This window comes from Bos mutus, chromosome 8, assembly GCF_027580195.1.
Source record: "Bos mutus isolate GX-2022 chromosome 8, NWIPB_WYAK_1.1, whole genome shotgun sequence".
NCBI classification, from domain to species: Eukaryota; Metazoa; Chordata; class Mammalia; order Artiodactyla; family Bovidae; genus Bos; species Bos mutus.
This window is the reverse complement of record NC_091624.1, coordinates 45,853,646-45,878,940: the sequence shown is the minus strand read 5'-3', so window position 1 is coordinate 45,878,940 and position 25,295 is coordinate 45,853,646. Positions and strand designations below refer to the sequence as shown.

The 25,295-nt window shown below is 46.1% G+C and overlaps 1 protein-coding gene across 1 annotated transcript; it reads right to left on the bottom strand.

Annotated features, from left to right (window-relative positions):
* Nucleotides 1-2,263: 2,263 nt before the first annotated feature.
* Nucleotides 2,264-6,711, bottom strand: NKX2-6 (NK2 homeobox 6). The gene is made up of 2 exons (XM_005899025.2): nucleotides 6,435-6,711; nucleotides 2,264-2,889 (listed from the first exon to the last, which is right to left on the bottom strand). Exons 1-2 carry the CDS (start codon nucleotides 6,709-6,711, stop codon nucleotides 2,264-2,266), a joined length of 903 nt encoding a protein of 300 aa, XP_005899087.2.
* Nucleotides 6,712-25,295: the final 18,584 nt, after the last annotated feature.

Genomic DNA, 25,295 nt, shown 5'->3' with positions numbered 1-25,295 from the left:
CAAAGAAGAACAAAAGAGTCTTAAAAATTAACATATAGTAGTCTAGAATCTGATCTCAGGGAAATTTAATACAATTTGTTGAACAACTGAAGGCCAGAGAGATGGTTGTTCAGTGGCAGTACAGAATTTAACTCAACTGTCATAAATCTAAGGCCAGTGTCCAAGAGTAACTTTTCCTCTTGTAAGGAATAACTCCTGCCCCCAAAGTGAAAGAAGAATGACAACACTCTGACAGATTTCTCATAATGGTGATTTTAATTGTAGTCACTCTCTTTTCTAGTCTTAGCTTAATTGACCAAGGAGTATTTATTGAGAGTTCCCAATTTAAAATATACAGACTGTACTTTTTAATCCCAGGCATATAAGACTGACTATAATTGAAAGACCCCACAGGGTGGTTTCTAAACACACTTTTATTAACAGATTTTTATGGAGAAATAAAAGAGAAAAGGGATGGAAGCAAAAAGAAGAGAATGTAAGGAAATTCTAGTAAAGAGAAATATGAGTAATTACACTTGTTCTTAACTTACACATAAACTTTAAGAGATACAAGCTGTCAATAGTCAGGCGTAGTTTACATAGTACCAAGCAGTCTGTGTTTTCCACATTGGTAAAACACACACAGACACACACATACACACACACACACAAAACTAGGGCAAATTCAGAAACGAGAAAATGCAGGGCTGGTACAATTTAAATATTAGAATTTATTAAATAATAGAAGTTAACTTTTGATATGGAGAAGGCAATGGCACCCCACTCCAGTACTCTTGCCTGAAAAATCCCATGGACGGAGGACCCTGGTGGGCCGCAGTCCATGGGGTCGCTAAGAGTCACGACGGAGCGACTTCACTTTGACTTTTCACTTTCATACATTGGAGAAGGAAATGGCAACCCACTTCAGTGTTCTTGCCTGGAGAATCCCAGGGACGGGGGAGCCTGATGGGCTGCCGTCTATGGGGTCGCACAGAGTCGGACACGACTGAAGCGACTTAGCAGCAGCAGCAGCAGCAGCAGCAGCAACTTTTGATAAGTTAGTGGTCCAGGGGATGAAAATGCATACTTTTTCATTGTCTTAGAAAAAAAAATATATATATCCAAGAAAAAAAGAAATGAGTCTGATTTTCCTACTAATACCTACCAAAGACAACTTATTTGATACCCATGTCCCCATTAATAAAATGAGTTTGTTTTCAGTCTTCAGTGAGCATGGTTTCAATCATATTTGTGCCTGGGGGAGTTATAATTTCCCCTAAAGTTCAGGTTTCCTGCCCATTATATTAGGACAACTGGAAGCTCCTTACCTGATGGAAAGTTTAGAAGCCTGCTACCTTCTGAAAGAAAATCTATAGGAGCAGGCTGGGAAGGGGGTGGAGAGAGGTAACCCCTCCAAGAGCTGAAAGCGAGTTTTGTCTCTCTAGGGAATTCGCTGTGTACTGAAGATTAGAATTTCTGGGTTTCATTTTTACTTTATTCTAAGCTCTTTAGCGGATATCGAGAAGTGGATAAATTCTAATGGCATATACACAAGACAAACACACAGACACATATATTTAGGCTGAGCTGAAGACAGGAGATAAGATGCACTTACAGTGAGGGAAGAACTAGAGAGTGGTGGATACCTTCTAGAGAACAACTGTGGCTCCAGAAAAAAAGCGCTCGCCTAGATTAACACTGAGTCCCAGGGAGTGTAGCCCTGGAAGGGGGTGCTCAGCGCAGACTAACCCCAACAGGAGCATGTGTTTCGCACAAGTCTTCTTTGCTCCTCGGTCCTCCTCTTCCAGGCTCTTCATCCCTCTCCCCTGGCTCATTTTCTCCTTCTTTCCCGCCTCTTGCCTTTAATTGAGGGGTCGAGACCCTCTACAACATCCCCATCATCTCGCCATCCTCCGGGGCTGCCGCACACAAATAAAAGAGCCTCGCAGGCCCTGGGGTTGAGGCCTGAAAAGTCTCCTGCCTCAGTACTAATCTGACCCCCGAAACTGTCAGCCACCCTCGGCTTTTCTCCTTCCCGGGTGTCGCTGGGTGGGCGGCTGGCGGAGGCCAGGGTTTGAGTCTTTTGGGAGGAGCTCGCCCCCAGGGCCTTCAGCTGGATGGCTGCTCCGGGGGCAATTCGCAGTCCCAGGCACCGCTCGGGAGAGAAGTGCCATCGGGTCGCCTGCTTCCTCCTCCGCGGCGGTCCCTCGTCCCGGCCGCGACCGGACAGCGGGGAGGCGGGACTGAGCTTCTGGTCAGGGTGGCATATCCGAGATAAGACGCCTCACCAGGCCCTGACACCCTGCAGTGTGGCGGGCAGAGGGCTCTGAGGGCTGGCGCTCGGCCCACCTGCGCCGAAGCCCGAACTGGCCTGGGGGACTGGGGGTGCGGGGCCCGGGGGTGCGCCCGCGTAGCCGCCGCCGTAGCCTGCACAGTAGGGAGCGCCCGCGTAGTGGCCGTAGCAGGAATAGGGCGCCGCTGCCGCCCCGTAGGGGCCGGGGAAAGCGGGAGGGCCAGGTCCCAGGCAGGGCTTGCCATCGCGCACCAGCACAGGCACCGCCACCCGGCGCGGCGCTAGGGGGTGGCCCGCCAGTTCCAGGGACTTGTCCTGGCGCTGTCTCTTGCACTTGTAACGTCGGTTCTGGAACCAGATCTTGACCTGCGTCGACGTGAGCTGCAGCGCGCTGGCCAAATGCTCGCGTTCCGGGGCCGACAGGTACCGTTGCTGCTTGAAACGCCGCTCCAGCGCCAGCACCTGCGCCTGCGAGAAGAGCACGCGCGGCTTCCGCCGGGGCCGTGCCGTGGGATGCTCCGCGCCGGCCCCGCGCGCGCCGCCGCCGCTGTCCCCTGCGCAGCGCTCAGGCACCCGGGTCCCGCCGCCGGGGAACGAGGCTCCGCTGAGGACGGACTCTAAAAGTACAGGAAGGAACACTGTCAGCGCCAGCCTAAGGCTCACCGGAGCGATTTTTCCAAGGGACGCCCCTCCTCCCTGGTAGCCTTCACCTTGCGTGCCGGTGTCTTCCTTCTGCTTACCCCCTCACCCCGTCCCAAGTCGCTCTAAATGTTCCTTTCCCCCAAGTTGTCTCTTTTGTACCCGTGATGATGATTGGTGCTAGTGGTTTAGTCCCTAAGTCGTGTCTGACTCTTGCGATCCCATGGACTGTAGCCCATCAGGCTCCTTAGTCCATGGGATTTCTCCTGGCAAGAATACTGGAGTGGATTGCCATTTCCTTCTCCAGGGGATCTTCTGGATCCAGGGGTTGAATTCAGGTCGCCTGCATTGCAGGCAGCTTCTTTACCGACTGAGACACCAGGGAAGCATAATGCAAGTTGTGACTCTCTGTGTTTCTCAGTGTACAGCCGATTCCCCAAGGTTAGACTCTTGATCAAGACTCTAAGCTTCATTTTCTTCTTAGAATGTCTGTATGCGAGCTGTTCACTTTGACTGCAATTCTCAAGTGTGGGTAAGTTTGGGGAAACTTTTACTGCCAGTCTATTAGATAGAGATTAACCTTAGATTGCTCATAGTGAAGAGAGAGAGAGAGCCTGGTTATCTATTTGTGGCCCCTGCTTCTAATGCAAGTGCTGGGGGCTCCAGTGCTACCCACCTATACTGACATCCTTGCTTCTTTTGTCATCAGGGACCCACCGCATGTTTCTCGAACACGATGCTTTGTAATCCAAATTAACAAAACAAAATAATTTTTGGCTTCTGATTTTTGGCTCAGAAACTAAGGTTCTCTTTGCAAGTATATAAATTTGAGATCCACATTTGGCTCTTTTTTTAAAAAGTGGGCTCTTTGCTCTTTGGGACCTCCCTGCAAGCAGGTAGCATTGGCTCCTCCCTGACTTCCTGTTTGGAAGAGGCAGAGCTCCTCGAATATCACCCCAGGGCAGCTGTGCCCAGCCCCACAAAATGCAAGCTTCCTTTCCTTTTATTGTACATCTCTCCTATTTTGGCAAAGCTCTGTTTTTACCCAAGGATAAGAAGGGAGGCTTCCCAGGTGGATCAGTGGTAAAAAAAAAAAAAAAAAAAAATCTGCTTGCATTGCTTGGCAGTGCAAGAAATGTAGGAGACTCGGTTTCTATCCCTGGGTCAGGAAGATTCCCCTGGAGAAGGAAATGGCAACCCACTCCAGTATTCTTGCCTGGAGAATCCCACGGACAGAGGCGCCTGGCAGCTGACAGTCCATAGGGTCGAAAAGAGTCAGAGACAACTGAGTGACAGAGCAAGAACAAGCAGGGAGGCAGTGCTAAGTTTTCATGAAATTCATGAGAGGAGAAAACCGGAATGGGGAGTGCATGTGTGTGCGTGGTGAGGTAGAGCAGGATGCTCCTAATTAGAGCCAGTGCTGTCGGAACCGGCTCAAATCCACAGCCAGCTGGCACAGTCTCCTGTGGGACTGAACTGTTTGGCATTTCAGATTGAGGAAACAAGACCTTCCCTCAGCGAAGCTTGTGTTCAGACAAACTGAGAACATCTCTCCCCACAAAGAGGAAAAATATTGACAAGGGTTTGTTTTCTTAGCAAATCAAAATGTAACTACTGGCCTTCAGTGACTCTGCGGAGCCAGCAAGACCCCATTTGGGAGTTGCTGACCACTCAGGCCGAGGGGATTCAGGCCACCTCAATCCCTCCTGGTCACAGTTTGGAGTCCCTGTCACCCTGTGTCCCTGAAAGCAAGGTGGGGGTGGAGGAGGAGCACAGAGTCCCCCAGGAGTGTCTCTTCCACGTGTGATCAGTGGCTGCCATGGCCCCTGGGCTTAGATCCTGGAGCTGGACCAGGCCCCTTCTCATTGTCACTGCCCCAGGTGCGGCAGCAGAGGAGGAGTGCACTGCAGTGTCTTCAGCTGCGAGGTGATAGCAAGAGTCAGAGGAGTGTGACGCTTCTTCAGCAAAGCCAAAATGAAAGGTCAGTTGGCTGAGCAGCACTGGGGGAGTTGAGGGCTTACAGTCTGCTGCAGAATATTCACAGGTTTCTTTAAGAACACAACAAAATATACATTTCTCCAGGCTCCTGGCTGTTGTTGTATTGTTGTTCAGTCATGTTGTGTCTTACTCTTTTCGACCCCATGGACTGCAGCACTCCAGGCTTCTCTGTCCTTCAATATCTCTCAGAGTTTGCTCAAACTTCACTGAACACATGATGCCATCCAACCATCTCATCATCTGTCATCCCTTTCTCCTCCTGCCCTCAATCTTTCCCAGCATCAGGATGTTTTCCAATGAGTTGACTCCTCACATTAGGTGGCCAGAGTGGAGTTGGAGTTTCAGCTTCAGCATCAATCCTTCCAATGAATATCCAGGGTTGATTTCCTTTAGGATTGACTGGTTTGATCTCCTTGCAGTTCAAGGGACTCTTGAGTCTTCTAACTCCAAACTAGCATCTTTATTTTCTTCATGTGGTTAGTTTGAGGTTAAAATAGAGTGGCTGTGGCATAGCCTGGGTGAGGAGACCTGACCTGTGAGAATCATCCTGAAGCCCCCAGACCTGCATGAAGGCTGGGAACTGAGACGCAGAGTTTGGCAAGAGGAAGAGTGGCTTTTTCATCCCTCAAACTGTTGGGTCTCCCCTGCCAAAGCTGCCCGGATGGCAGGAGCCAACCCATCACAAGCCCTGTCCACCTCTTCCCTCCCTGCAGCTAGACGCAGATCCCTGGGTCTGTCTGCCAATGCACAGGTTGTGCCTTTGGAGACCGGACACTGAGACTCTGCTGGAATCGTCTGTCTCCCTGAGCAGCTAAAGCTCGAGCTGCCCTTACTGAGCTGCAGTCAGAGGAACTACTAGGCTGGCCACTCAGCAAGCCCCAGGAAAAGACTGGGCTGGGACTGATCCCAGAGCCGAACAGAGTTTCCTCTCCCAAAGTGCCCCGCTGCTTTGATGGCTACACTTTTGGCAGATGGTCTAGGGTAGAGAGAGACTAGGAGATGGCAGGAAAAGCTGGTGGTGATGAAGCACAGCTAAGATACTGCAGAGGGTTTTGCTGTAAGAAAGAAGCTCTGCTCTGTGATGACCTAGAGGGGTAGGATGGGAGGGAGGTTCAGAGAGAGGGGATATATGTATACTTATGACAGATTAACTCTTGTTGTATGCAGAAATCAACACAACATTGTAAAGTAATAATCCTCCAATTAAAAATAAATTTAAAAAAAGGAAGAGAAACTGGAATTTCTGGGAACTGCCTCAGTGAGTAGGGGGGAATGTGTTTCTGGGAATCATGTAGGACAGGCTGTGGAAATCGTGAGCCCCCAAGATTCAGGACCTTATTTACATTAAGATGTCTGGAGGGGACGGTAGAGGGGGCTGAGAGCCCAGTCCTTCTGACTCTTCCAGTGAAGAAAAATGGGGCCCGGAAGACCAGGAGATGAGTGTCCCCCACAAACGCCAATTGGTAATGATCTAACCCCACTCCTTGTTCTCCCTGTAAGATCCAAAACCCCAGCTCGTACTCACCTGGCTCACCCACCGGTTTAGCGTCCATCTCTGTGACTAACTCACAGGGACCCCTGGAAGGCTCCGACCCTTCCTGCCTTCTGTCTTCGCTGTCTGCGCTCCGGATGCTGGGGACCTCGGACCCTCGCTGTTCTGGGACTGGTCGCAGGTACTGAAAGTTTTCCGGGCTCCTCGGTGTCCTCTGGAGTTGCAGGGCATCCGGGCCGAGATGCTCACGCTCCAGGCTCAGGATGTCATTGACCGAAAAGGGAGTGCAGGTGGCGGGGTTCAGTAACATCCCAAAGGCGGAGGGGGCGGGGCTGGGGCGTCCCTGGTCCCCACAGAGCGGAGCGCCCAGAGCTTTCCGTTTTGTCGCTGCAGACCCCGCAGACCCAAGATTTGCGACAGACGCCCAGCGTCCCGGATTGCGCCTTCCCTCTGGACCATCCTTGCCAGACGATTGACCCGGAGAAAGAGTGACAAAACCGCGGAACCCCATTGGTTCTTGCAGAATCCACGTGTTAACTTAGCATCGTCCCCGCCCGCCAACCGCCCACCCGCTGCAGTCCTTTCTTCTCTGCTCTCCTAATTTCTCACCAACCTCCAGCCACTTTCCGGAAGGTTTGGGTTTTCAAAAGCAAGGAAAAGGGGAGAGAGTGCGCGCCGCTCGCATGTAATGTGAATACATTACAAACCAGAGCTTCCGAAGTCAACCGTGGGTCCCTCCGGACTCTCCTAGAAAGTGTGCGGAGATGGGGGTGGAACCCTTGCTCTGCAACCCGAGTCGGTCCCTCGCGATCTGGCTGGAAAACTCTAGAGCGAGACCTCTGGGCACGCGCAGAATTGGAGCTGAACGTGGGAGTCTTGGTGCGCGCACCGTCGGGGCCAAACGGCTGGGAGCTCCTTCCAGGGAGCAGAAGCTGGACCCCGGAGGAGTGAGTCTTGACCCTCCACGGCCAAGACTGATGTGGAACTGTCTCATTTATAGCCGAGTCGGGTGCGGGAAAGCGAGATCTGCCACTTCCCAGGAGGGACCTCTCAGCCCTGGAGCTAGGAAAGGCTATGCCGAAGGAGACTCTGGCCTCTTAGCAGGCTCGCGAGTGGGTGGAGAGGAGGAAAGGAATAGCTCTCGCCCCGGTGTAGGTGCCAGACAGGGGCTCACTTTACCTTTCACGACTCTAAGTTCCTTCTTTTCCTCCCCTAATTTATCCTTCCCAAAGTTGTCTTGAGTGTGTGAGCATGCGTGTAGGAACACGGCGCCCCATGAAAGGGTGCTATATTTTGACTAGCACCAAATCTTCAGAAAAGATCCTTGGACACAGCCAGCGCCGAATAAAGGGAGCCTGTGTGTACAGTGAAGGAAATGGCAACGAACTCCAGTATTCCTGCCTTGGTAATCCTACGGACAGAGGAGCCTGGTGGGCTACAGTCAATGGGGTCGCAAAGAGTCGGACACGTCTGAGCGGCTAAGCGCACACGTTGGTGTGTACAGTCGTTAGGAACAGGCAGGTGGAGTCCCCAGACCTGGACTCGCTCTGGAACGTATCAACGTAGGCTTTGGGCAAAGTATTTAACTCTTCCAATCTCAGGCGTAACGAAAAAAAAAAAAGGAGATAAGAAAATAAGCCCATAATAGGATGACTGTGGCAACCCACTCCAGTATTCTTGCCTGGAGAATCCCAGGGACAGAGGAGCCTAATGGGCTGCCGTCTATGGGGTCGCACAGAGTCGGACACGACTGAAGCGACGTAGCAGCAGCAGCAGCAGCAGCAGGATGACTGTGAGAATTAAATGAGATTATGTGTGTGTATGAAACTGTAAGGATTATGACTACTTATACTACATGGTTCAGTCAAACATAATTCGAGGTCAACGGTCAGAGCAGAGAATCTAAGAAATTAAAAAAATTTTAAATCCAAATGAGACCTCATTAGAGTTCTTTTTGGAAATTCAGATAAAATGTTTCTCTGTGGGAGAGGGAGAGGGTGGGATGATTTGGGAGAATGGCATTGAAATATGTATAATATATATGGAACGAGTCGCCAGTCCAGGTTCGATGCATGATACTGGATGCTTGGGGCTGGTGCACTGGGAAGACCCAGAGGGATGGTATGGGGAGGGAGGAGGGAGGAGGGTTCAGGATGGGGAACACATGTATACCTGGGGCAGATTCACTTTGATATATGGCAAAACCAATACAATATTGCAAAGTTAAATTAAAAAAAAGAACAAGTGAAAAAAAAAGAATTTCAGTAAATTGAAAAAAAAAAAGTTTCTTAAATAAATCGTCTTTGGAGAGCTGGATATTGTAAGAACTGACTGGGCATGATTATTTCCTGAAACCTGGATAAACTGTGTACATCTCCCCAGTCTAGTGGGCACAAAATTTCTTGCAAAAATTAATGTAAATTTGATGGTTCTGCCAAGAAATGATTTCTATATACTGTATCATTTGATCTTTACATCAAAGACATACCCAAGTGTTTTCAGTCTCTCTTTTCTTTCATTACTGAGGAATTGAAATCAGAGAAGCTAAGCAACTCAGGAGGTGACCCAACTCCTCAATGGCAGGGCAAACCGGACTCCTGTTTTGCCAAAACAAAATCCTCCCACCTCCCTGAGACATGGCTTTGCCCTCAGAGATGTCAAAATCTTTCAATGACCCATAAATGTATTTAAATGTTTTTATTTCATGATTATAATAGTCATGCACACTTTGGAAAAACTAAGGAAAAGTTGAAAAGAGCATAAGCTCCATATAGAGATGATATTTTAGCTCTCTTAAGTATGTATTTCTGCATGTATGAGCTCATAAGGTAGATGCAAGCTTATATTTTTTAAATTTACTTTATACTCATGTCTAGCTTCAATAGAGTTTTTACAGTTATATTTTTAAATGGCAATGCAATAGTCCATGTTATGGCTGGCCACCTGATTCAAAGATCCGACTCATGTGGGGCAGTTCATGGGGTCGCAAAAAACCGGACACTCCTTAGCCACTGAACAACAGTGAATGAACCGTAATAAAGTTTATAATTTTAGATTATAGCGATTTATTTTCCTGTCGCTGCGAATAGTTCTTCAAAGAACATCCTTGTCAACATTTTGGATTATTTTCTAGGGATAAATATTAGAATAAACAATGAATCAAGTAATACAGTGCTCCTAAAATACATTCCACGACTTCCTAGAAAAGCAGTATTAAGGTATCCTCCTTTCAGAGGTACAAGCGATACGTAGGTGAATATTTATAACAACCACCGGGGCACCCAAAAGGTGGCGAATTTCTTTATAGAACTTTTCCATTCAGAGCACGTGGTGTGGGCGCTCCTCCTACTTCGCTCCCACATCTGGCTCAGTTCTCGCCTTCCAATCTCGGCTGGGAGTGGATCCTGTTTAAAAACTTTAAGCCGCAAACCTGCCAGCGCGTTATTCTAGCGTGGAATTCTCTTGGTGAACTACCGCGCTCAAGGAAGTCATAGAAGAAAGAACATCTTGAGAGAAATTGGCATCAGCAGCCGTGAGTTAAAATCCTGCTCTCAGGTCCCCAGTTTGCTGCAGGGATCAATGAGATCTGGGACATGGGAAGGATTCCCAGCCCCTCCCAAGCGGTCCAAACACGAATCTTCGTTACCGAAAGGGCTCAGGCTGCCCCAGGCAAATCCGAAGGGCGCTGGGCCACCACGGCCGCGAGATCAGCGGGCGCAGATCCTGCACCTCAGTGCCGGGGGCTTGGCTCCCAGAGTCACCTCCGCGGCTTCGGATCACCGGTTCCCAGGACATCGAGGCAAACCGGCCGAGCCTCCCCGACCCCTACCCTTTCCTCCGGATTCAGCGCCAGGGCGCACAGAGCCGCGCACAGGAGAGTGCAACAGATGTGCCGATCTCGTCCCTTCCAGGTCAATCTGTTGCCGCCACGTTAGGAGCAGCCGGCGGCCGGAGGAGAGCTCGAGCACCGGCGGTCTGCTGGAGCGCGGGAGTCCGGGAGGGGAGCAGCGTGGCCAGGCCCGGCGTGGACAGAAAAGCCTGGAGTCCCGGCTCTTACGCGCAGCCTGGTACTCAGCGCAGCCTGGACTAGGAGGTGCAGTGTGTGTGCGTGTGTGCGTGTGTGTGTGTGTGTGTGTGTGTGTGTGTGTGCGTCCCTTGGGCCCGAGTGGAGCAGCCACCATCTCTGTACTTAAGATAGAGCGGACTGTGCTGGGCGGCGGGGAGTGGTGGTGACCCGAGCGGATCTGCCTTCCTCCACTCGACGAACACAATAAAACGCTCAAACAATACTAGGTCCTCAGGCGTGTTTTGAGCGCTTACCTTGCTCCAGTTACGCTCAAGCTCTGAACATACTGAGGAAATGAGTGGTCTTCGCGGTTTAATTTTATTCCATTCTGGCAAGGGAGCATGTCTGCATGCTCAGTCATGTACGACTCTTTGTGACCTCAAGGACTGTAGCCTGCCTGGCTCCTCTGTCCATGGGATTTCCCAGGCAAGAATACTGGAGCAGGTTGTCATTCCCTCCTCCAGGGGACCTTCCCGACATAGGAATCGATCCTGCGTTTCCTGCACTGGCAGGCAGATTCTTTACCGCTGAGCCACCTACGAAGTCCCCTTCAAGGGAGACAAACTCCTGCATCATTCCCACGAAGTGTGATACCTGGCACAGTCATATGGAATTCATACACAATATTTATTGAAACTTTTCCCATTGGTGGTCAACAAAAGTTCTTTTGTCCCCCTATTTCAGACTTTCCCAAAATGAGGATATTCCATCTTTAAAATTTGATATACAACAGGCGACTTTCCAGCCTGGCACTGAGGTCCATGGGCTTCCAGGAAATCAACTGTCTCCAAGGTCTTTGATGGGAGTCCCCGTGGGACTGGACTGGGTCCCTGGGTCTGTGGTCACAGACCAGTCACCAGCATAGTAACTCTCCAATCAACATTTGTTCCATAAAGGAACTTACTTGTTTTCCTGGGAATAGTCCCTTGGATACCCTGAGGGCTGACTCAGTGGTGTCTCTGGACTGCAGGAAGTGGGGGGACTGACCGCCCTCCCCCTCAGTGGCCCTTTCTGCTTTGCCATGTTTTTTGTGGGGTTCTTTAGCCCACAGTCTTAGAAATTTTATTTAAATATTTTATATTCTAAATTAATCCTAGAAAATATAAACTCAACAGAAAAGAGTTTAGACTTTGCTGCAAATTGAGGTTTTCTTGGGGGGGGGGTGGGTGTTGTGGTGGTACCAATGACTTTATTTATCTGAGGTTTTGTTGATGTATAATGTTATGTAAGTTTCAAGTATACAACACAGTGATTTTTAAATTTTTAAAAGTTATACTCTATTTATAGTTATTATAGAATATTGGCCATTTAGAAATATTATCCTGGTGGCCCAGACAGTAAAGAACCCGTCTGCAATGCGGGAGACCTGAGTTCGGTCCCTGGGTTGGGAAAATCCCATGCAGAAGGGAATAGCAGCCCACTCCAGTATTCTTGCCTAGCGAATCCCATGGACAGAGGAGCCTGGTCGATTACAGTCCATGGGGTTGCAAAGAATCAGACACGACTGAATGACTTAGCACAGCACAAAAATATTATAATAGCTTATTTTTGAATATGTGAAATGTTAACGTAATTCTTAAAAAATTTTTTATGTGGACCATTTTTAAAGTTTTTATTGAATGTGTTACAATATTGCTTCTGTTTTTTGCCCCCAAGGCATGTGGGATCTTAGCTTCTGACCAGGAATTCAACCCACATCCCCTGCATTGGAAGGTGAATTCTTAACCACTGAACAGGCAGGGGAGTCTCGAAACATTAACGTAATTCTACAAGTTAAAATTGTGCAAAAAGAAGTGGCCACACCCCTTTATCCTTTCTATTTCCATTCTCTATCTATCCTGGTTCCTGTATACTCCCAATCTCATTGGTTCTCTGGTCCCCCCTGTTTTGTGCAAATGAGCAGCTACATTTATATATTTTCTATTTCTCCTTCTTCCTGAGCTGACTAGGTAGCATAATATGGGGACTCTTTCTTGTTCCAAAGCAATGACATTTACTAAGATTTTTGTGTTAGTCAAATCAATCAGTGCTCTTGACTGGTACTTGTAGATGGCTCTGCTTCATAACACAGGATGTCACAGCTGCAACAACGATATCTATGATGTCTATGCATTTTCTACCTACCTCTCCCTTGCTCCCCTGGAGAAGGAAATGGCAACACACTCCAGTATTCTTGCCTGGAGAACTCCATGGACAGAGGAGCCTGGTGTGCTACAGTCCGTGGGGTCGCAAAGAGTTGGACACGACTTAGTGACTAACACACTCCTTTGCTCAAAATAAGCTATTCCATGTCTACAGTATACTCAGAACACTGAGCATCTCCCACTGTTCGTAATTGCATAGGTCTTTGTAGCCTCATTCTCACAGAATGCCTAATTGTAGTTTTAAAGTAAATCCTTTCAAAACAACTCAATGGGTTTTCTCTTTTTTTTCCTTCTTTTTAGCCTAATTGTCTCTGTTTTATAGATAAATAACACAGATGGTCCAAAATCAAACAGCTACCAGAAGAAAATTAGAATTCAGATTTTCTCACTACAAATGCTGGTTTCCTTTCTGCCATATTCCAGTGTTACAAGACATCAGCCTTCACCTGTGCTGCCCACTTTAATTTCCTCAAGAGAAGAAAGGAAGATTTGAAAAAGAAAAACTGAGAACAATTTGACAAAAAGAATTGGACTCTTTTATGTACAGTTTTCTTTTTTATTTTAAATTCATATTTACATCTCAACTTATGGATTCTCAAAATAATTCTGTGAGTTGTATAAAGCAGTTATTTCTAGTTTGCAAAGGAAGAAACCAAGACAGAGTACACTTCAAAACCTGTTTTGAATCACCTATGTCTCCTCATTTTCAGGATGGTGCTCTTTCGTTTACAGCACAAAGACTAATATAGTTGCTTAGTTATCATCTTTTCTTAGGTTTCTTCTTACTTCTTTGCTCAGTACCCTTAGCACACTTGTTTCTAAGAAAAATGCACTACATATTTTTAAATTTCACTGAAACTACTACTCCAATATTTCCCAAATTATTCCAATCAATTCAGTAGAATTTTTTGAGTGCCCATTACATATGGGGAAGGTAAGCACATAAGCTATCATTTAAAGCAGGACTTTTAAAAAGGAAGGATTCATTAGACTGTTCCAGGGACCTGACCCAGGGATCAAACCCAGGTCCCCCACATTGCAGGTGGATTCTTTTACTGCTGAGCCATCGGGGAAGCCCATCCATATAGTACTTTGCAAATACTCAGGACACAGAGATAAATAGTACCTACTCCAAAATCCTCCAGGAGTATCCAGTCCAGTAAGAAATAAGACAGGTGAACTTTTATTGTAAATGTCACCAGCACATCTTTATTTGGTAGACTGGCATTAATGTGTCTAATTTCATCTAACTGATGAAGGAAACGTTTTTATTTATAATGATATTTTCATCATCAACATCTATGATGTGGCTCTGATTACGGTATTTAACAGAGTGGTTAATACTGGTGCATGCTTTATTATACTGCACAAAGCAGGCATACCTACAGTCACATGCCTAAGGCCCACTCACTGGCACAGGACTCTCCCTAGACTAAGGGCTGCTCCCAGTACCCATTCCAACTAATAGATACTCTTTCACAAGTTGCTTTTTTTCATTTAACAATATGTTGGTTCAAAAAGACCTACCTTATTCTTTTTTTACAGTTGCCTAGTACTTCATTGTGTGAATGTACAGCATTTATCCAACTACTCTCCATTGACTGAGTATTAATTAGGTTTTCCCAGTATTTTGCAAGTACAAACAATGTTGCACTGAGTGATATTGTTGCTGTGTGGTTTTGTACCATTGGAGATGTATCTTCAGAGCATATTCCTAGAAGTGGGATTGTGGGTCAGAAGCAAATGAATATATAATATAAGTTCAATTGCCAGGCTCCTGTCTGGAATGGTTGTAAGGCTTGCTTTCCACCAGCAATGTATGAAAGTGCCTGTCTCCCCTGTAGTATCCTGGTCCAAAGACTGTGTTATACCTTTTAATTTTCACCAATCTGATGAGTGAGAAGTGGTATCTTGGTATTGTTCTAATTTGCATTTCTCTAATTATGAGTGAAATGGATCCTCTTTTTATGGGATATATATGTATGTGTGTATGTATGTACATGTATAAAAATACACAAGTATATAAACAAATACACATTTGTTTGTTGTTTATTTGACCCCTCAGGGGGCACGTGGGATCCTAGTTCCTTGACCTGGTGTGGAACCTGCACTCCCCAACTCCCAGCTGGAAGGGTAAAATCTTAACCACAGGCCCACCATCGAAGTCCCAATATACATACATTTAAGTTATATCTTCCATTTTCCATCCAATTTTAAGAGTTTCTATACATGTTAATGTTGGGCCACTTGTGCTATATGTTACAAATATTCTCTCCTGTTTGTCAGTTATCTTTAACTTCTGTAGTCCTTTTGGTCAGGTATTTTAAAATGTAGTTATGTGTATTAATCTTTTCTTTTTAAAAATATTTGTTTATTTGGCTGTTCTTGGGTCTTACTCGGTTGCAGCTTGGGGGACCGTCGACCTTCCTTGTGACATTGGAGATCTTAGTTCCCTGACCAAGGATTGAACCTGGGGTCCCCTGCATTGGGAGCAGGAAGTCCTAGACGCTGGACCACCAGAGAAGTCCCAATCTTTTCTTTTATTGTCTCTAGATTTGAGTCCCTGTGAGAAAAGCTTCTCCTACACCCAGGTTAATCACCCCTGCTTTCTTCTAGTATTTGTATAATTCCAGATGTTTATTTTTAAATGTACTTGGGGTGTATTCCAGTGTATGGTGTGGGTTGAGGACCTAATATTATTTTTTTCCAATCAACTGTTTTGGGACCATTTAAAGATTCGTCTGCAGTGACTTTCAAAGGCACTCTCTGCGAACCTCTGAAAAATGTGTGCAAAAATCGCAGGGTTAGGAGAGGAATATGAGTGGAGTGAAAAGTGGAATGGAGGAAGAGATTTATCAATTGTTTAAAAAACAAGTAGCTTTTCAACTTCTCTTCGTCATCTCTCCACAATCCCCTTTTGGTGTCGGACACAGATATGGTCTTGCTGCCAGACCTCTGGGGCTGGACGCCCCCCTCAACCCCCCAAGCCCGGCGACCGGGTGTGGAGCGTGGGGACCCTGAGCCTCCTCCCGCCCGCCTGCCTCAACTCGGAAGCAAAAATGACTGTTCCCTAGAGCCGGGGAGGCGGGTGAGGGCGGGGATGGGGACACGCCGGGGCTACTCTGAGGGGCCATCCCGGTCCCAGGAGGCTTAGGTGAGGATTCGGGAGCCACAGGCAGGGGCCGGGCCTCGGTGATACTCTGAGCCTTTTATCTGGGGCCGGGCTTCCAGCTCCATTTCAATTAACATTCCAGCGCCTGGCCGCCTCGCAGCCAGATAGCGCCGACCACCACCCCGCGGGAGTGAGTCCCCACCCCTGAAAAAATAAACTCGGCCCCAGCGGCTCTGTATGTGTGTGTCTGAAGTGGGTAAGGGGTTGCAGAGATTCAGGTCAAATAAACAGCTCTGCCCAGAGCGAGCCGTGCGGAAGCTGCGCGGTTGCGCCGCAGGATGGCGAGTCTCGGTTGCGGTCCCGGTGGGCTCCGGGTGCCATGAAGCCCGGTAGCCGAAAAGCCGCAGATGTGCCGCGGACTTGCGCCGGCTGCTGCGCGGTCCCTCCACACTGCCTGATTGCAGGTGCCCTTTAGTAAACTGGCAGTCACCTGTCTTGCTGAGCCTTACCCATACCCCCCAAAGCCTGTGAAGTGATCAAGTGCATCGCCTCGTCCCCAGGGCCCTAGAGAGAGGGGTTTCACACAGACAGCCTGACCTTCGGGGTCAGACAGATCCTTTCCAGGCAGTTTTTAGTATCTGGTGACTTGCTCAGCTTGGGCATCCATGATCTCATTGATGTCCCTTTGAGATAAGTACCTCGAATCTCAGCATCTCATTCCCAGGGATGGGGTGTTGAGGGGTAGAGTTCCAGTAACTTGTTTATAGCCATTGGCTTTCTGAGGGGGCAATGACAGGCTAGCACACAGAACTTTGGAGTCTGGTTCCAAGTTGCATCTTCCTTATGAGGTCAGGCACTGGCAAACTGCTATAAATGATATTCTACTATTATTATTGTTATTCCCCACGAATGTAAACGGTTTCAGCATCTCAGGGTGCACTGGTGGAATTCAGAGCTGCCTGTTAACTGAGTGTGTATGTGGAATATCCAAAGTAACAAACATTCTAAATGGAATATTTCTACAAAAAAATTCACTGTAACAAAACATCAGAAACTTCTTTATTCCTTTAACAATTTCACATTGTTCAATTATTTTTTTCAGAACTCACCATCCAGGGGCCTTCGATTGCCCTCTAGAGCCAGCCTGGGCTTCCAAACTTGCTCTTTTAATTAAAAAAAGTATAATACAAATAAATGCCTTAGGTCTTGTGTGTTTGATTTTAAAAGGCAATTTAAGCACATCCTTTATGAAAACTAGAAATCTGCTAAGGTGTGTTGGGTGAAGATTAGACTAAAAGACAGTAATTGTGAAGTAAAGTGTTAGTCACTGAGTTGGGTCTGACTCTTTGCAACCCCAAGGACTATAGCCCACCAGACTTCTCTCTCCATGGGTTCTCCAGGCAAGAATACTCAAGTGGGTTGCATTTCCTTCCCCAGGGGATCTTCCTGGCCCAGGGATCGAACCTGCATCTCCTGCATTGCAGGCAGATTCTTTACTGTCTGACCTACCTGGGAAGCCCACTTTGCATATAAGGACTTTAATTTGTAATGTAGTCCTGGATTTCCGTGCTTGTTAATCCTGGATGGATGCTAAAGAAAATGGAAACTCCTCTGAGATCTCTCTCCCAGAAACTTATGGATATTTCCCTCAGAATCCAGGGAAAGGCATGTGGGCCCCTGAGCTGGGGGAGGGTCCATGGCTGAGGGAGCTGCAGGAGCAGATCCATTACCCTCTCCCCAGTGGGCACTCTCCCTATGTAAGTGGTAGCCGAGGGACAGCCTCCTGGATAAAGACGGAGCACACAGGCACAGACAGCATGTTGATATTTGGTGCCCCCAAGATAAATTATACTGATAACCAAGTCCGTTTTCCCTTTCCATGTCTTCCCCAGACAGTCTGGCGCTGAGTAGATGCATTAGAGAGCAGGATGGCTCATTTAAAAGCCAACCTAGGGAAGGTCTGGTGTTCTGAAAAGGTCCACTTTACACAGAAGAATATGCCTAGAAGGCTCTCACTCCCCCAGAGCCCTTTGACCAGCTCTGTTTGGCAAGGCTCCTTCTGGCCCCTGCTGTTGTTGGATTCCCTCCAGGGCCTGGATGCTGTAGGCCAGCAGTCCCCAACCTTTTTGGACCCAGGGGCGGGTTTCGTGGAAGACAATTTTTCCAGGGACCAGAGTGGGTGGGATGGTTTCGGGATGATTCAAGTGCACTGCATTTACTGTGTACTTTATTTCTTTTATGATTATTTCAGCTCCATTGCAGATGATCAGGCATTAGATTCTGGAGACTGGGGATCCCTGCAAACTGCCTTGTCTGCTTGGAACAGGGTTGGAGTGGCTCTGTAGCCACAGAGTCCTGGGCTTGTCTAGGGTACAGTGGAGGATGGGTGGGAAACAGAGAAGCTGGTGATACATTCTTCCTTCTCAAGCCCTAGTAATTTGGAGAGACTGGAGAACAGGAAGTTATATTTTAAAAGGATACAAAATGTTTGACTCTGATCCATCAGACAGACTGTTATATATCCAAACCTGCAGTGTTTTACTTCTTATTTCCTTTTGACCTCTCTGGGAATGTCTGAAAACAGAGACAGGAAGGGAGGTAGTAAAACTATGCTTGTTGTAAGACATAGGCTAGACATTTGTCCAACCACATCAACAAAGAGAATGAAACTGCCAGTCCAAGGAATGATTGTTATATGCTAATTCCAAAGAGGGTCCTTCCGTCAAAAGCTAATATTTGGCCACTAATTTACAAAACTCTAGGCATTATTTTTCAATTCATGGCAAATAGATGGGGAAACAATGGAAACAGTGACAGACTCTATTTTTTGGGGCTCCAAAATCACTGCAGAGTGTGACAGCAGCCATGAAATTAAAAGATGCTTGCTTCTTGGAAGAAAAGCTATGACCCAAGTAGAGAGCATATTAAAAAGCAGAGACATTACTTTGCTAGCAAAGGTCCATCTAGTCAAAGCTATGGTTTTTCCAGTAGTCATATATGGATGTGAGAGTTGGACTATAAAGAAAGCTGAGCACCAAAGAATTGACGCTTTTGACTCTGGTGCAGGAGAAGACTCTCGAGAATTCCTTGGACAGTTAGGAGATCTAACCAGCCCATCCTAAAGGAAATCAGTCCTGAATATTCATTGGAAGGACTGATGCTGAAGATGAAACTCCAATACTTTGGCCACCTGATGTGAAGTACTGACTCATTTGAAAAGACTCTGATGTTGGGAAAGATTGAAGGTGGGAGGAGAAGGGGATGACAGAGGATGAGATGGATGGATGGCATCACCGACTCAATGACATGAGTTTGAGTAATCTCTGGGGGTTGGTGATGGACAGGAAGGCCTGGTATGCTGCAGTCCATGGGGTCAAAAAAAGTCGGACATGACTGAGCGACTGATCTGAACTGAACTGAGGCATTATTTTTATCAACAGCCTCCTTCTCCAAGGGATCTTCCCAACCCAGGGATCGAAGCCACATCTCTTACATCTCCTAAATTGGCAGGATGGTTCTTTACCACTAGTGCCACCTGGGAAGCCCTTTCTATGTTATTATTATTTATCTGTTTTTTAAATATTCAAGAAAGCCATAATCCTGGATGAGATCACCGAAAGCATGAGTATAAACGAAGAAGAAAAGAAAGGCCAAAACCAAATTCTCATGCAGACCAAAAGCTAAGAGTTTCAGAAATTCCTTGGTGATCCAGTACCTAGGACATGGCTTTTTCGTGGCTGTGGCCTGGGTTCAATCCCCAGTCTTGGAACTAAGATCCCAGGAACTAAGTTTCAGAACAGGAAACATTCACAAACCAACTGATCTGAATGCTGCAAAAAGAGTCAATGTCATTTTAAGAAATGTGCTCGATTGTTCTATATTAAAATAAAAAAGAGACTTTACCATAAAATATATTTTGAGAACTTACTTGGGTTGGATACTGGATAAAAAAGAAGCCACCAAAGACATTTTGGAGGCTTCTTTGGTGGTCCAGTGGTTAAGAATCTGCCTGTCAATGCAGGGGACACAGGTTCGATTCCTGGCCTGGAAGATCCTGCATGTCTCAGAGCAATTAAGCCCCTGTGCCACAACTAACAGGCCCATGCGCCTTAGAACCTGTGATCCACAACAGGAGAAACCACCACAATGGGAAACCTGCACATCACAACCAAGAGGAATCCCCACTCTCAGTAACTAAAGAAAGCTTGCATGCAGCAACAAAGACCCAGCACAGCAAAAAAAGGAATGAATGAATTTTAAAAAAAGATATTTTGGGGACAAAAGAAGGAATTTGAATTTGTTTTTTAAAGATCTTTTCCCCAGTTTTACTGAGAAGTTATAAATTTAGGGTATACAGCATAATGATTTGACTTACATATATTGTGAAATGATTACCATAGTAAGCTAACATCTATCATCTCAAATAGATATCCCTCAAAGGAAAGAAAAAAAATGTTTTTTGCCTTGTAATAATAATGCTTACAATGGACTCACAACTTTCAAATACAGCATACAGCAGTGTTTACTGCTGGCATAATTATTGCCAGTGTGTACATCACATCCCTACTACCTACATAGCTTATAACTGGAAGTCCTGGTGGCTCAGACAGTAAAGCATCTGCCTGCAATGTGGAAGACTGGGTTCAATCACTGAGTCGGAAAGATCCTCTGGAGGAGGGCATGGCAACCCACTCCAGTATTCTAGTCTGGAGAATCCTATGGACAGAGGAGCCTGACAGGCTACAGTCCATGGGGCCGCAAAAAGTCAGACATGACTGAGCAACTAAGCACGCACAGCACAACTTTTGACTGCCCTCATCCAATCCCCACCTTGACCTCTGGTAACAACAAATCTCATCTTTTTCTATGAGTTTGTTTTGTTTTTGTTTTAGATCCCACATATAGGTAAGATCTCAGTATTTGTTTCTGACTTATTTCATTTAATGTAATACCCTTTATGTCCATCCATATTGTCTCGAATGGTAGGATTTCCATTTGTTCATGGCCAAGTAATATGCCATTGTATATACATACCACATCTTTATCCATTCATCTGTCTATGGACATTTAGGTTACTTCCTTTTCTGAACAATTGTGAATAATGCTGCTATGGACACAGGGGTGCAGATCTCTCTTCAGCATGGTGTTTTTGTTTCCTTCAGATACATTCTCAGAAGTAGAATTTCTCGATCATATGGTAGTTCCCTTTTGTAATTTTTGGAAGATCTTCCATTTTGTTTTCCATAGTGGCTGCACCAATGTACGTTACCACCACCAGTGCGCAGGGGTCCCTCTTCTCTACCCCCTCACCAGCATTTGTTATCTCTTTTTCATGATGGCTGTTCTAACAGGTGTGACGTGGTATCTCATTGTGTGATTTTTTTCTTTTCCATTGTGGTTCATTTTAGGAAATAAAATACAGTTCCCTGTGCTATGCAACAGCACCTTATTGTTTATCCATTCTATGTATAAAAGTTTGAATCTGCTAGTCCCGAACTTCCAGTCCTTGCCTCCCTCTTCCTCTGCTTAACCACAACTCTGTTCTCTATGACCGTGAGTCTGTTTCTGCTTCATAGATAAGTTCATTTGTGTCCTATTTTAGATTCCACATGTGAGTGGTATTATATAGTGTTTGTCTTCCTCAGATATTTGAATCTGAATAGGTATTAGATGATAGAATGAATATTAATTTTCCTGGGTGTGATTATAGTAGAATGGTTTTGTTTGAAGTGTGTGGGATGAAGAGTCATGATACATGAATTTTCAAATGGTTTAGTAAAATATGTATGGAGAGAGAACAAATATGGCAAAATGGTAATAGCTGGTGAATAGAAGGATTTGGTTGTTCTTGCCTGGAGAGTCCCAGGGACGGGGGAGCCTGGTGGGCTGCCGTCTATGCGGTCGCACAGAGTCGGACACGACTGAAGTGACTTAGCAAAAAAGAAGGATTTGGGGTTATTTATTGCACTAATCTTTCAAATTTTCTGTAAGTTTGAAAATTTTCAAAATAAAAAAGTTAAAGAATAAAAGATTGGAAGAAGACGAGGAACCAGAAAGAAGCAGAAAAGTCAGAGGGTGAGAACTGGAAACCAAGTGAAGAAAGCAGGTAAGGAGCTGCCGCTGCTGCTGCTAAGTCACCCCAGTCGTGTCCGACTCTGTGTGACCCTAGAGACAGCAGCCCACCAGGCTCCCCCGTCCCTGGGATTCTCCAGGCAAGAACACTGGAGTGGGCTGCCATTTCCCTCTCCAATGCATGAAAGTGAAAAGTTAAAGTGAAGTCGCTCAGTTGTGTCTGACTCCTAGCGACCCCATGGACTGCGGCCCACCAGGCTCCTCCATCCTAGGCAAGAGTACTGGAGTGGGTTGCCATTGCATTCTCCGAGATAAGGAGAAGGGAACACAAATGATGTTAAGTATTCTTGGGAGGTCAAGTAGGATGATGGAAATGATAGATGGATGTAAAAACATTATCAGTGGTGACCTTGGCAGGGCCGTTAGGTAGAGTGAAGGGATGACAACCAGCTTGCTGGCTCAGCCCAAAGAATGGGCCTGCTGACTCTGAAACTGGGTTTTCAGAAGCCAGGACTGTATGGGGGTGTGTGTGTGTGTGTGTGTGTGTTTTACGGTTCTGGGAACAGAAGTGGTGAGTGAACTGGGCAGCTGCACTCAGGGTAGGAGGGGTTCCTGGAGAGGGCCAGGGATGGGGAGGGGTCCCTAAGCTCCTATTTTAAAAAAAAATTTTTACTGGAGCATAGTTGATTTACAATGTTGTTAATTCCTGTTGTACAGCAAAGTTATTAGGTTATACATACATATACATTCTTTTTAAAATATTCTTTTCCATTATGGTTTATCATAGGATATATATATATATATATATATATATATATATTACAACCGTGTTAGTTTCTGCTGCACAACAATGTAAAACAGCTGTGCTGTGCTCACTCACTCAAACATGTGAGACTTGTTGTGTCCCTTTGGACTGCAGCCCGCCAGGCTGCTCTGTTCATGAGATTTCCCAGGCAAGAATTGCCATAGAGTTTACCTGAAAGCTCTTTTTTCTTCTTTTCTGTTAGAGATCACACAAGATTAAAGTCCCACCAGGCTTCCCTGGTGGCCTAGTGGTAAAGAATCCACCTGCTAATGCAGGAGATTCAAGAGACATGGATTCAATCCCTGGGTCGGGAAGATCCCCTGGAGTAGGAAATGGCAGCCCACTCCAGTATTCTTGTCTGGAAAATCCCTTGGAGAGAGAATCTTGGTGGGCTACAGTCCATGAGGTTGCAGAGTCAGACATAACTGATTGACTAAACAATAACAAAGTTCCAGAGGGCCCAGGTAGACCACTTACATCTCAAAGGCAGAAGAGAAATATCAGTTCCTCCTAGGGGGCTAGTTTCACCAATAACAAAAGGTTCATTTTGATACAAGAGCAGAGCTGTTAAAGGCCATTGTTCTCCAGATCTCTCAGCAGCCTGTTATGACTCGCCCCTCCCAGAAACTTTTGGGTCCCACTGGCAGCTTTCTATTTCCCGACTTTTGGCGCTCACAGGAGTTTCCTAGGTCTCCTGCCTGCTCCATCAGTTGTTGGGCTGCACCTCACAGGGCCTACAGGGGTTAGCTTGCACAGCATAAGGAATGAAGAAAGAGCCAGGAGTTAGCAACAGAGACATTGTAACCAGGAAGGGTTAATGTTGAATTCTTGCTGGATCTGCTTTTGTGACTTTAACCCTCATCTGGCCACTTTTGTAAGCACACATAATGGCCTGCCTCAGGGAGATAACCTGAGCCGTCCTCTCAGGAAGAACTGTAAGGAAATGAAACCAACACATTCTCCTGCCTCAGGGAGAAGTAGATGTTTTTCTGGAACTCTTGCTTTTTCCATGATCCAACGGATGTTGCAATTTGACCTCTGGTTCCACTGCCTTTTCTAAATACAGCATGGTTCAAACACTGCTGAAGCCTGGCTTGGAGAATTTTGAGCATTACCTTGCTAGCACATGAGAAGAGTGCAGTTGCGTAGTAGTTTGAGCGTTCTTTGGCATTGCCTTCTTTGGGATTGGAATGAAAACTGATCTTTTCCAGTTCTGTGGCTACTGCTGAGTTTTCCAGATTTGCTGGCATATTGAGTGCAGCACTTTCACAGCATTATCCTTTTAAGGTTTCAAATAGCTCAACTGGAATTCCATCACCTTCACTAGCTTTGTTTGTAGTGATGCTTCCTAAGGCCCACTTGACTTCACATTCCAGCAGGTCTGGCTCTAGGTGAGTGATCACACCATTGTGATTATCTGGGTCATGAAGATCTTTTTTGTATAGTTCTTCTGTGTATTCTTGCCACCTCTTCTTAATATCTTCTGCTTCTGTTAGGTCCATACCATTTCTGTCCTTTATTGTACCCATCTTTGCATGAAATATTCCCTTGATAGCTCCAATTTTCTTGAAGAGATCACTAGTTTTTCCCATTCTATTGTTTTCCTCTATTTCTTTGGATTGATCACTGAGGAAGGCTTTCCCCTCTGTCCTTGCTATTCTTTGGAACTCTGCATTCAAATGGGTATATCTTTCCTTTTCTCCTTTGCCTTTAGCTTCTCTTCTTTTCTCAGCTATTTGTAAGGCCTTTTCAGACAACCATTTTGCCTTTCTGCATTTCTTTTTCTTGGGGATGGTCTTGATCACTGCCTCCTGTACGATGTCACGAACCTCCATCCATTGTTCTTCAGGCACTCTGTCTATCAGATCTAATTCCTTGAATCTATTTGTCACTTTCCAGAAAAACAACTACTTCTGCTTTAATGATTAAGCCAAAGCCTTTGATTGTGTAGATCACAACAAACTGTGGAAAATTCTTCAAGAGATGGAAATACCAGACCACCTGATCTGCCTCCTGAGAAATCTATGTGCAGGTCAGGAAGCAACAGTTAGAACTGGACATGGGACAACAGACTGGTTCCAAATCAGGAAAGGAGTACATCAAGGCTGTACATTGTCACCCTGTTTATTTAACTTATATGCAGAGTACATCATGTAAAATGCTGGGCTGGAGGAAGCACAAACTGGAATCAAGATTTTTGGGAGAAATATCAATCACCTCAGATACGCAGATGACACTATTCTTATGGCAGAGAGTGAAGAAGAACTAAAGAGCCTCTTGATGAAAGTGAAAGAGGAGAGTGAAAAAGTTGGCTTAAAGCTCAGCATTCAGAAAACTAAGATCATGGTATCTGGTCCCATCACTTCATGGCAAATAGATGGGGAAACAGTGGAAACAGTGACTTTATTTTTGGGGGCTCCAAAATCACTGCAGATGGTGATTGCAGCCATGAAGTTAAGAGACACTTGCTCCTTGGAAGAAAAGTTATGACTAACTTAGACAGCATATTAAAAAGCAGAGACATTACTTTGCCAACAAAGGTCCATCTAGTCAAGGCTATGGTTTCTCCAGTGGTCATGTATGGATGTGAGATTTGGACTGTAAAGAAAGCTGAGTGCCAAAGAATTGATGCTTTTGAACTGTGGTGTTGGAGAAGACTCTTCAGAGTCCCTTGGGCTGCAAGGAGATCTAACGA

What these genes read in the sequence shown, in the direction of transcription:
- NKX2-6 (XM_005899025.2), bottom strand. Translation starts at nt 6,711, where the DNA reads ATGTTACTGAACCCCGCCACCTGCACTCCCTTTTCGGTCAATGACATC. An exon ending in TAAACCGGTGGGTGAGCCAG is followed by an intron (nt 2,890 to 6,434) that starts GTGAGTACGAGC and finishes CTGTACTTTTAG; the next exon opens with AGTCCGTCCTCAGCGGAGCC.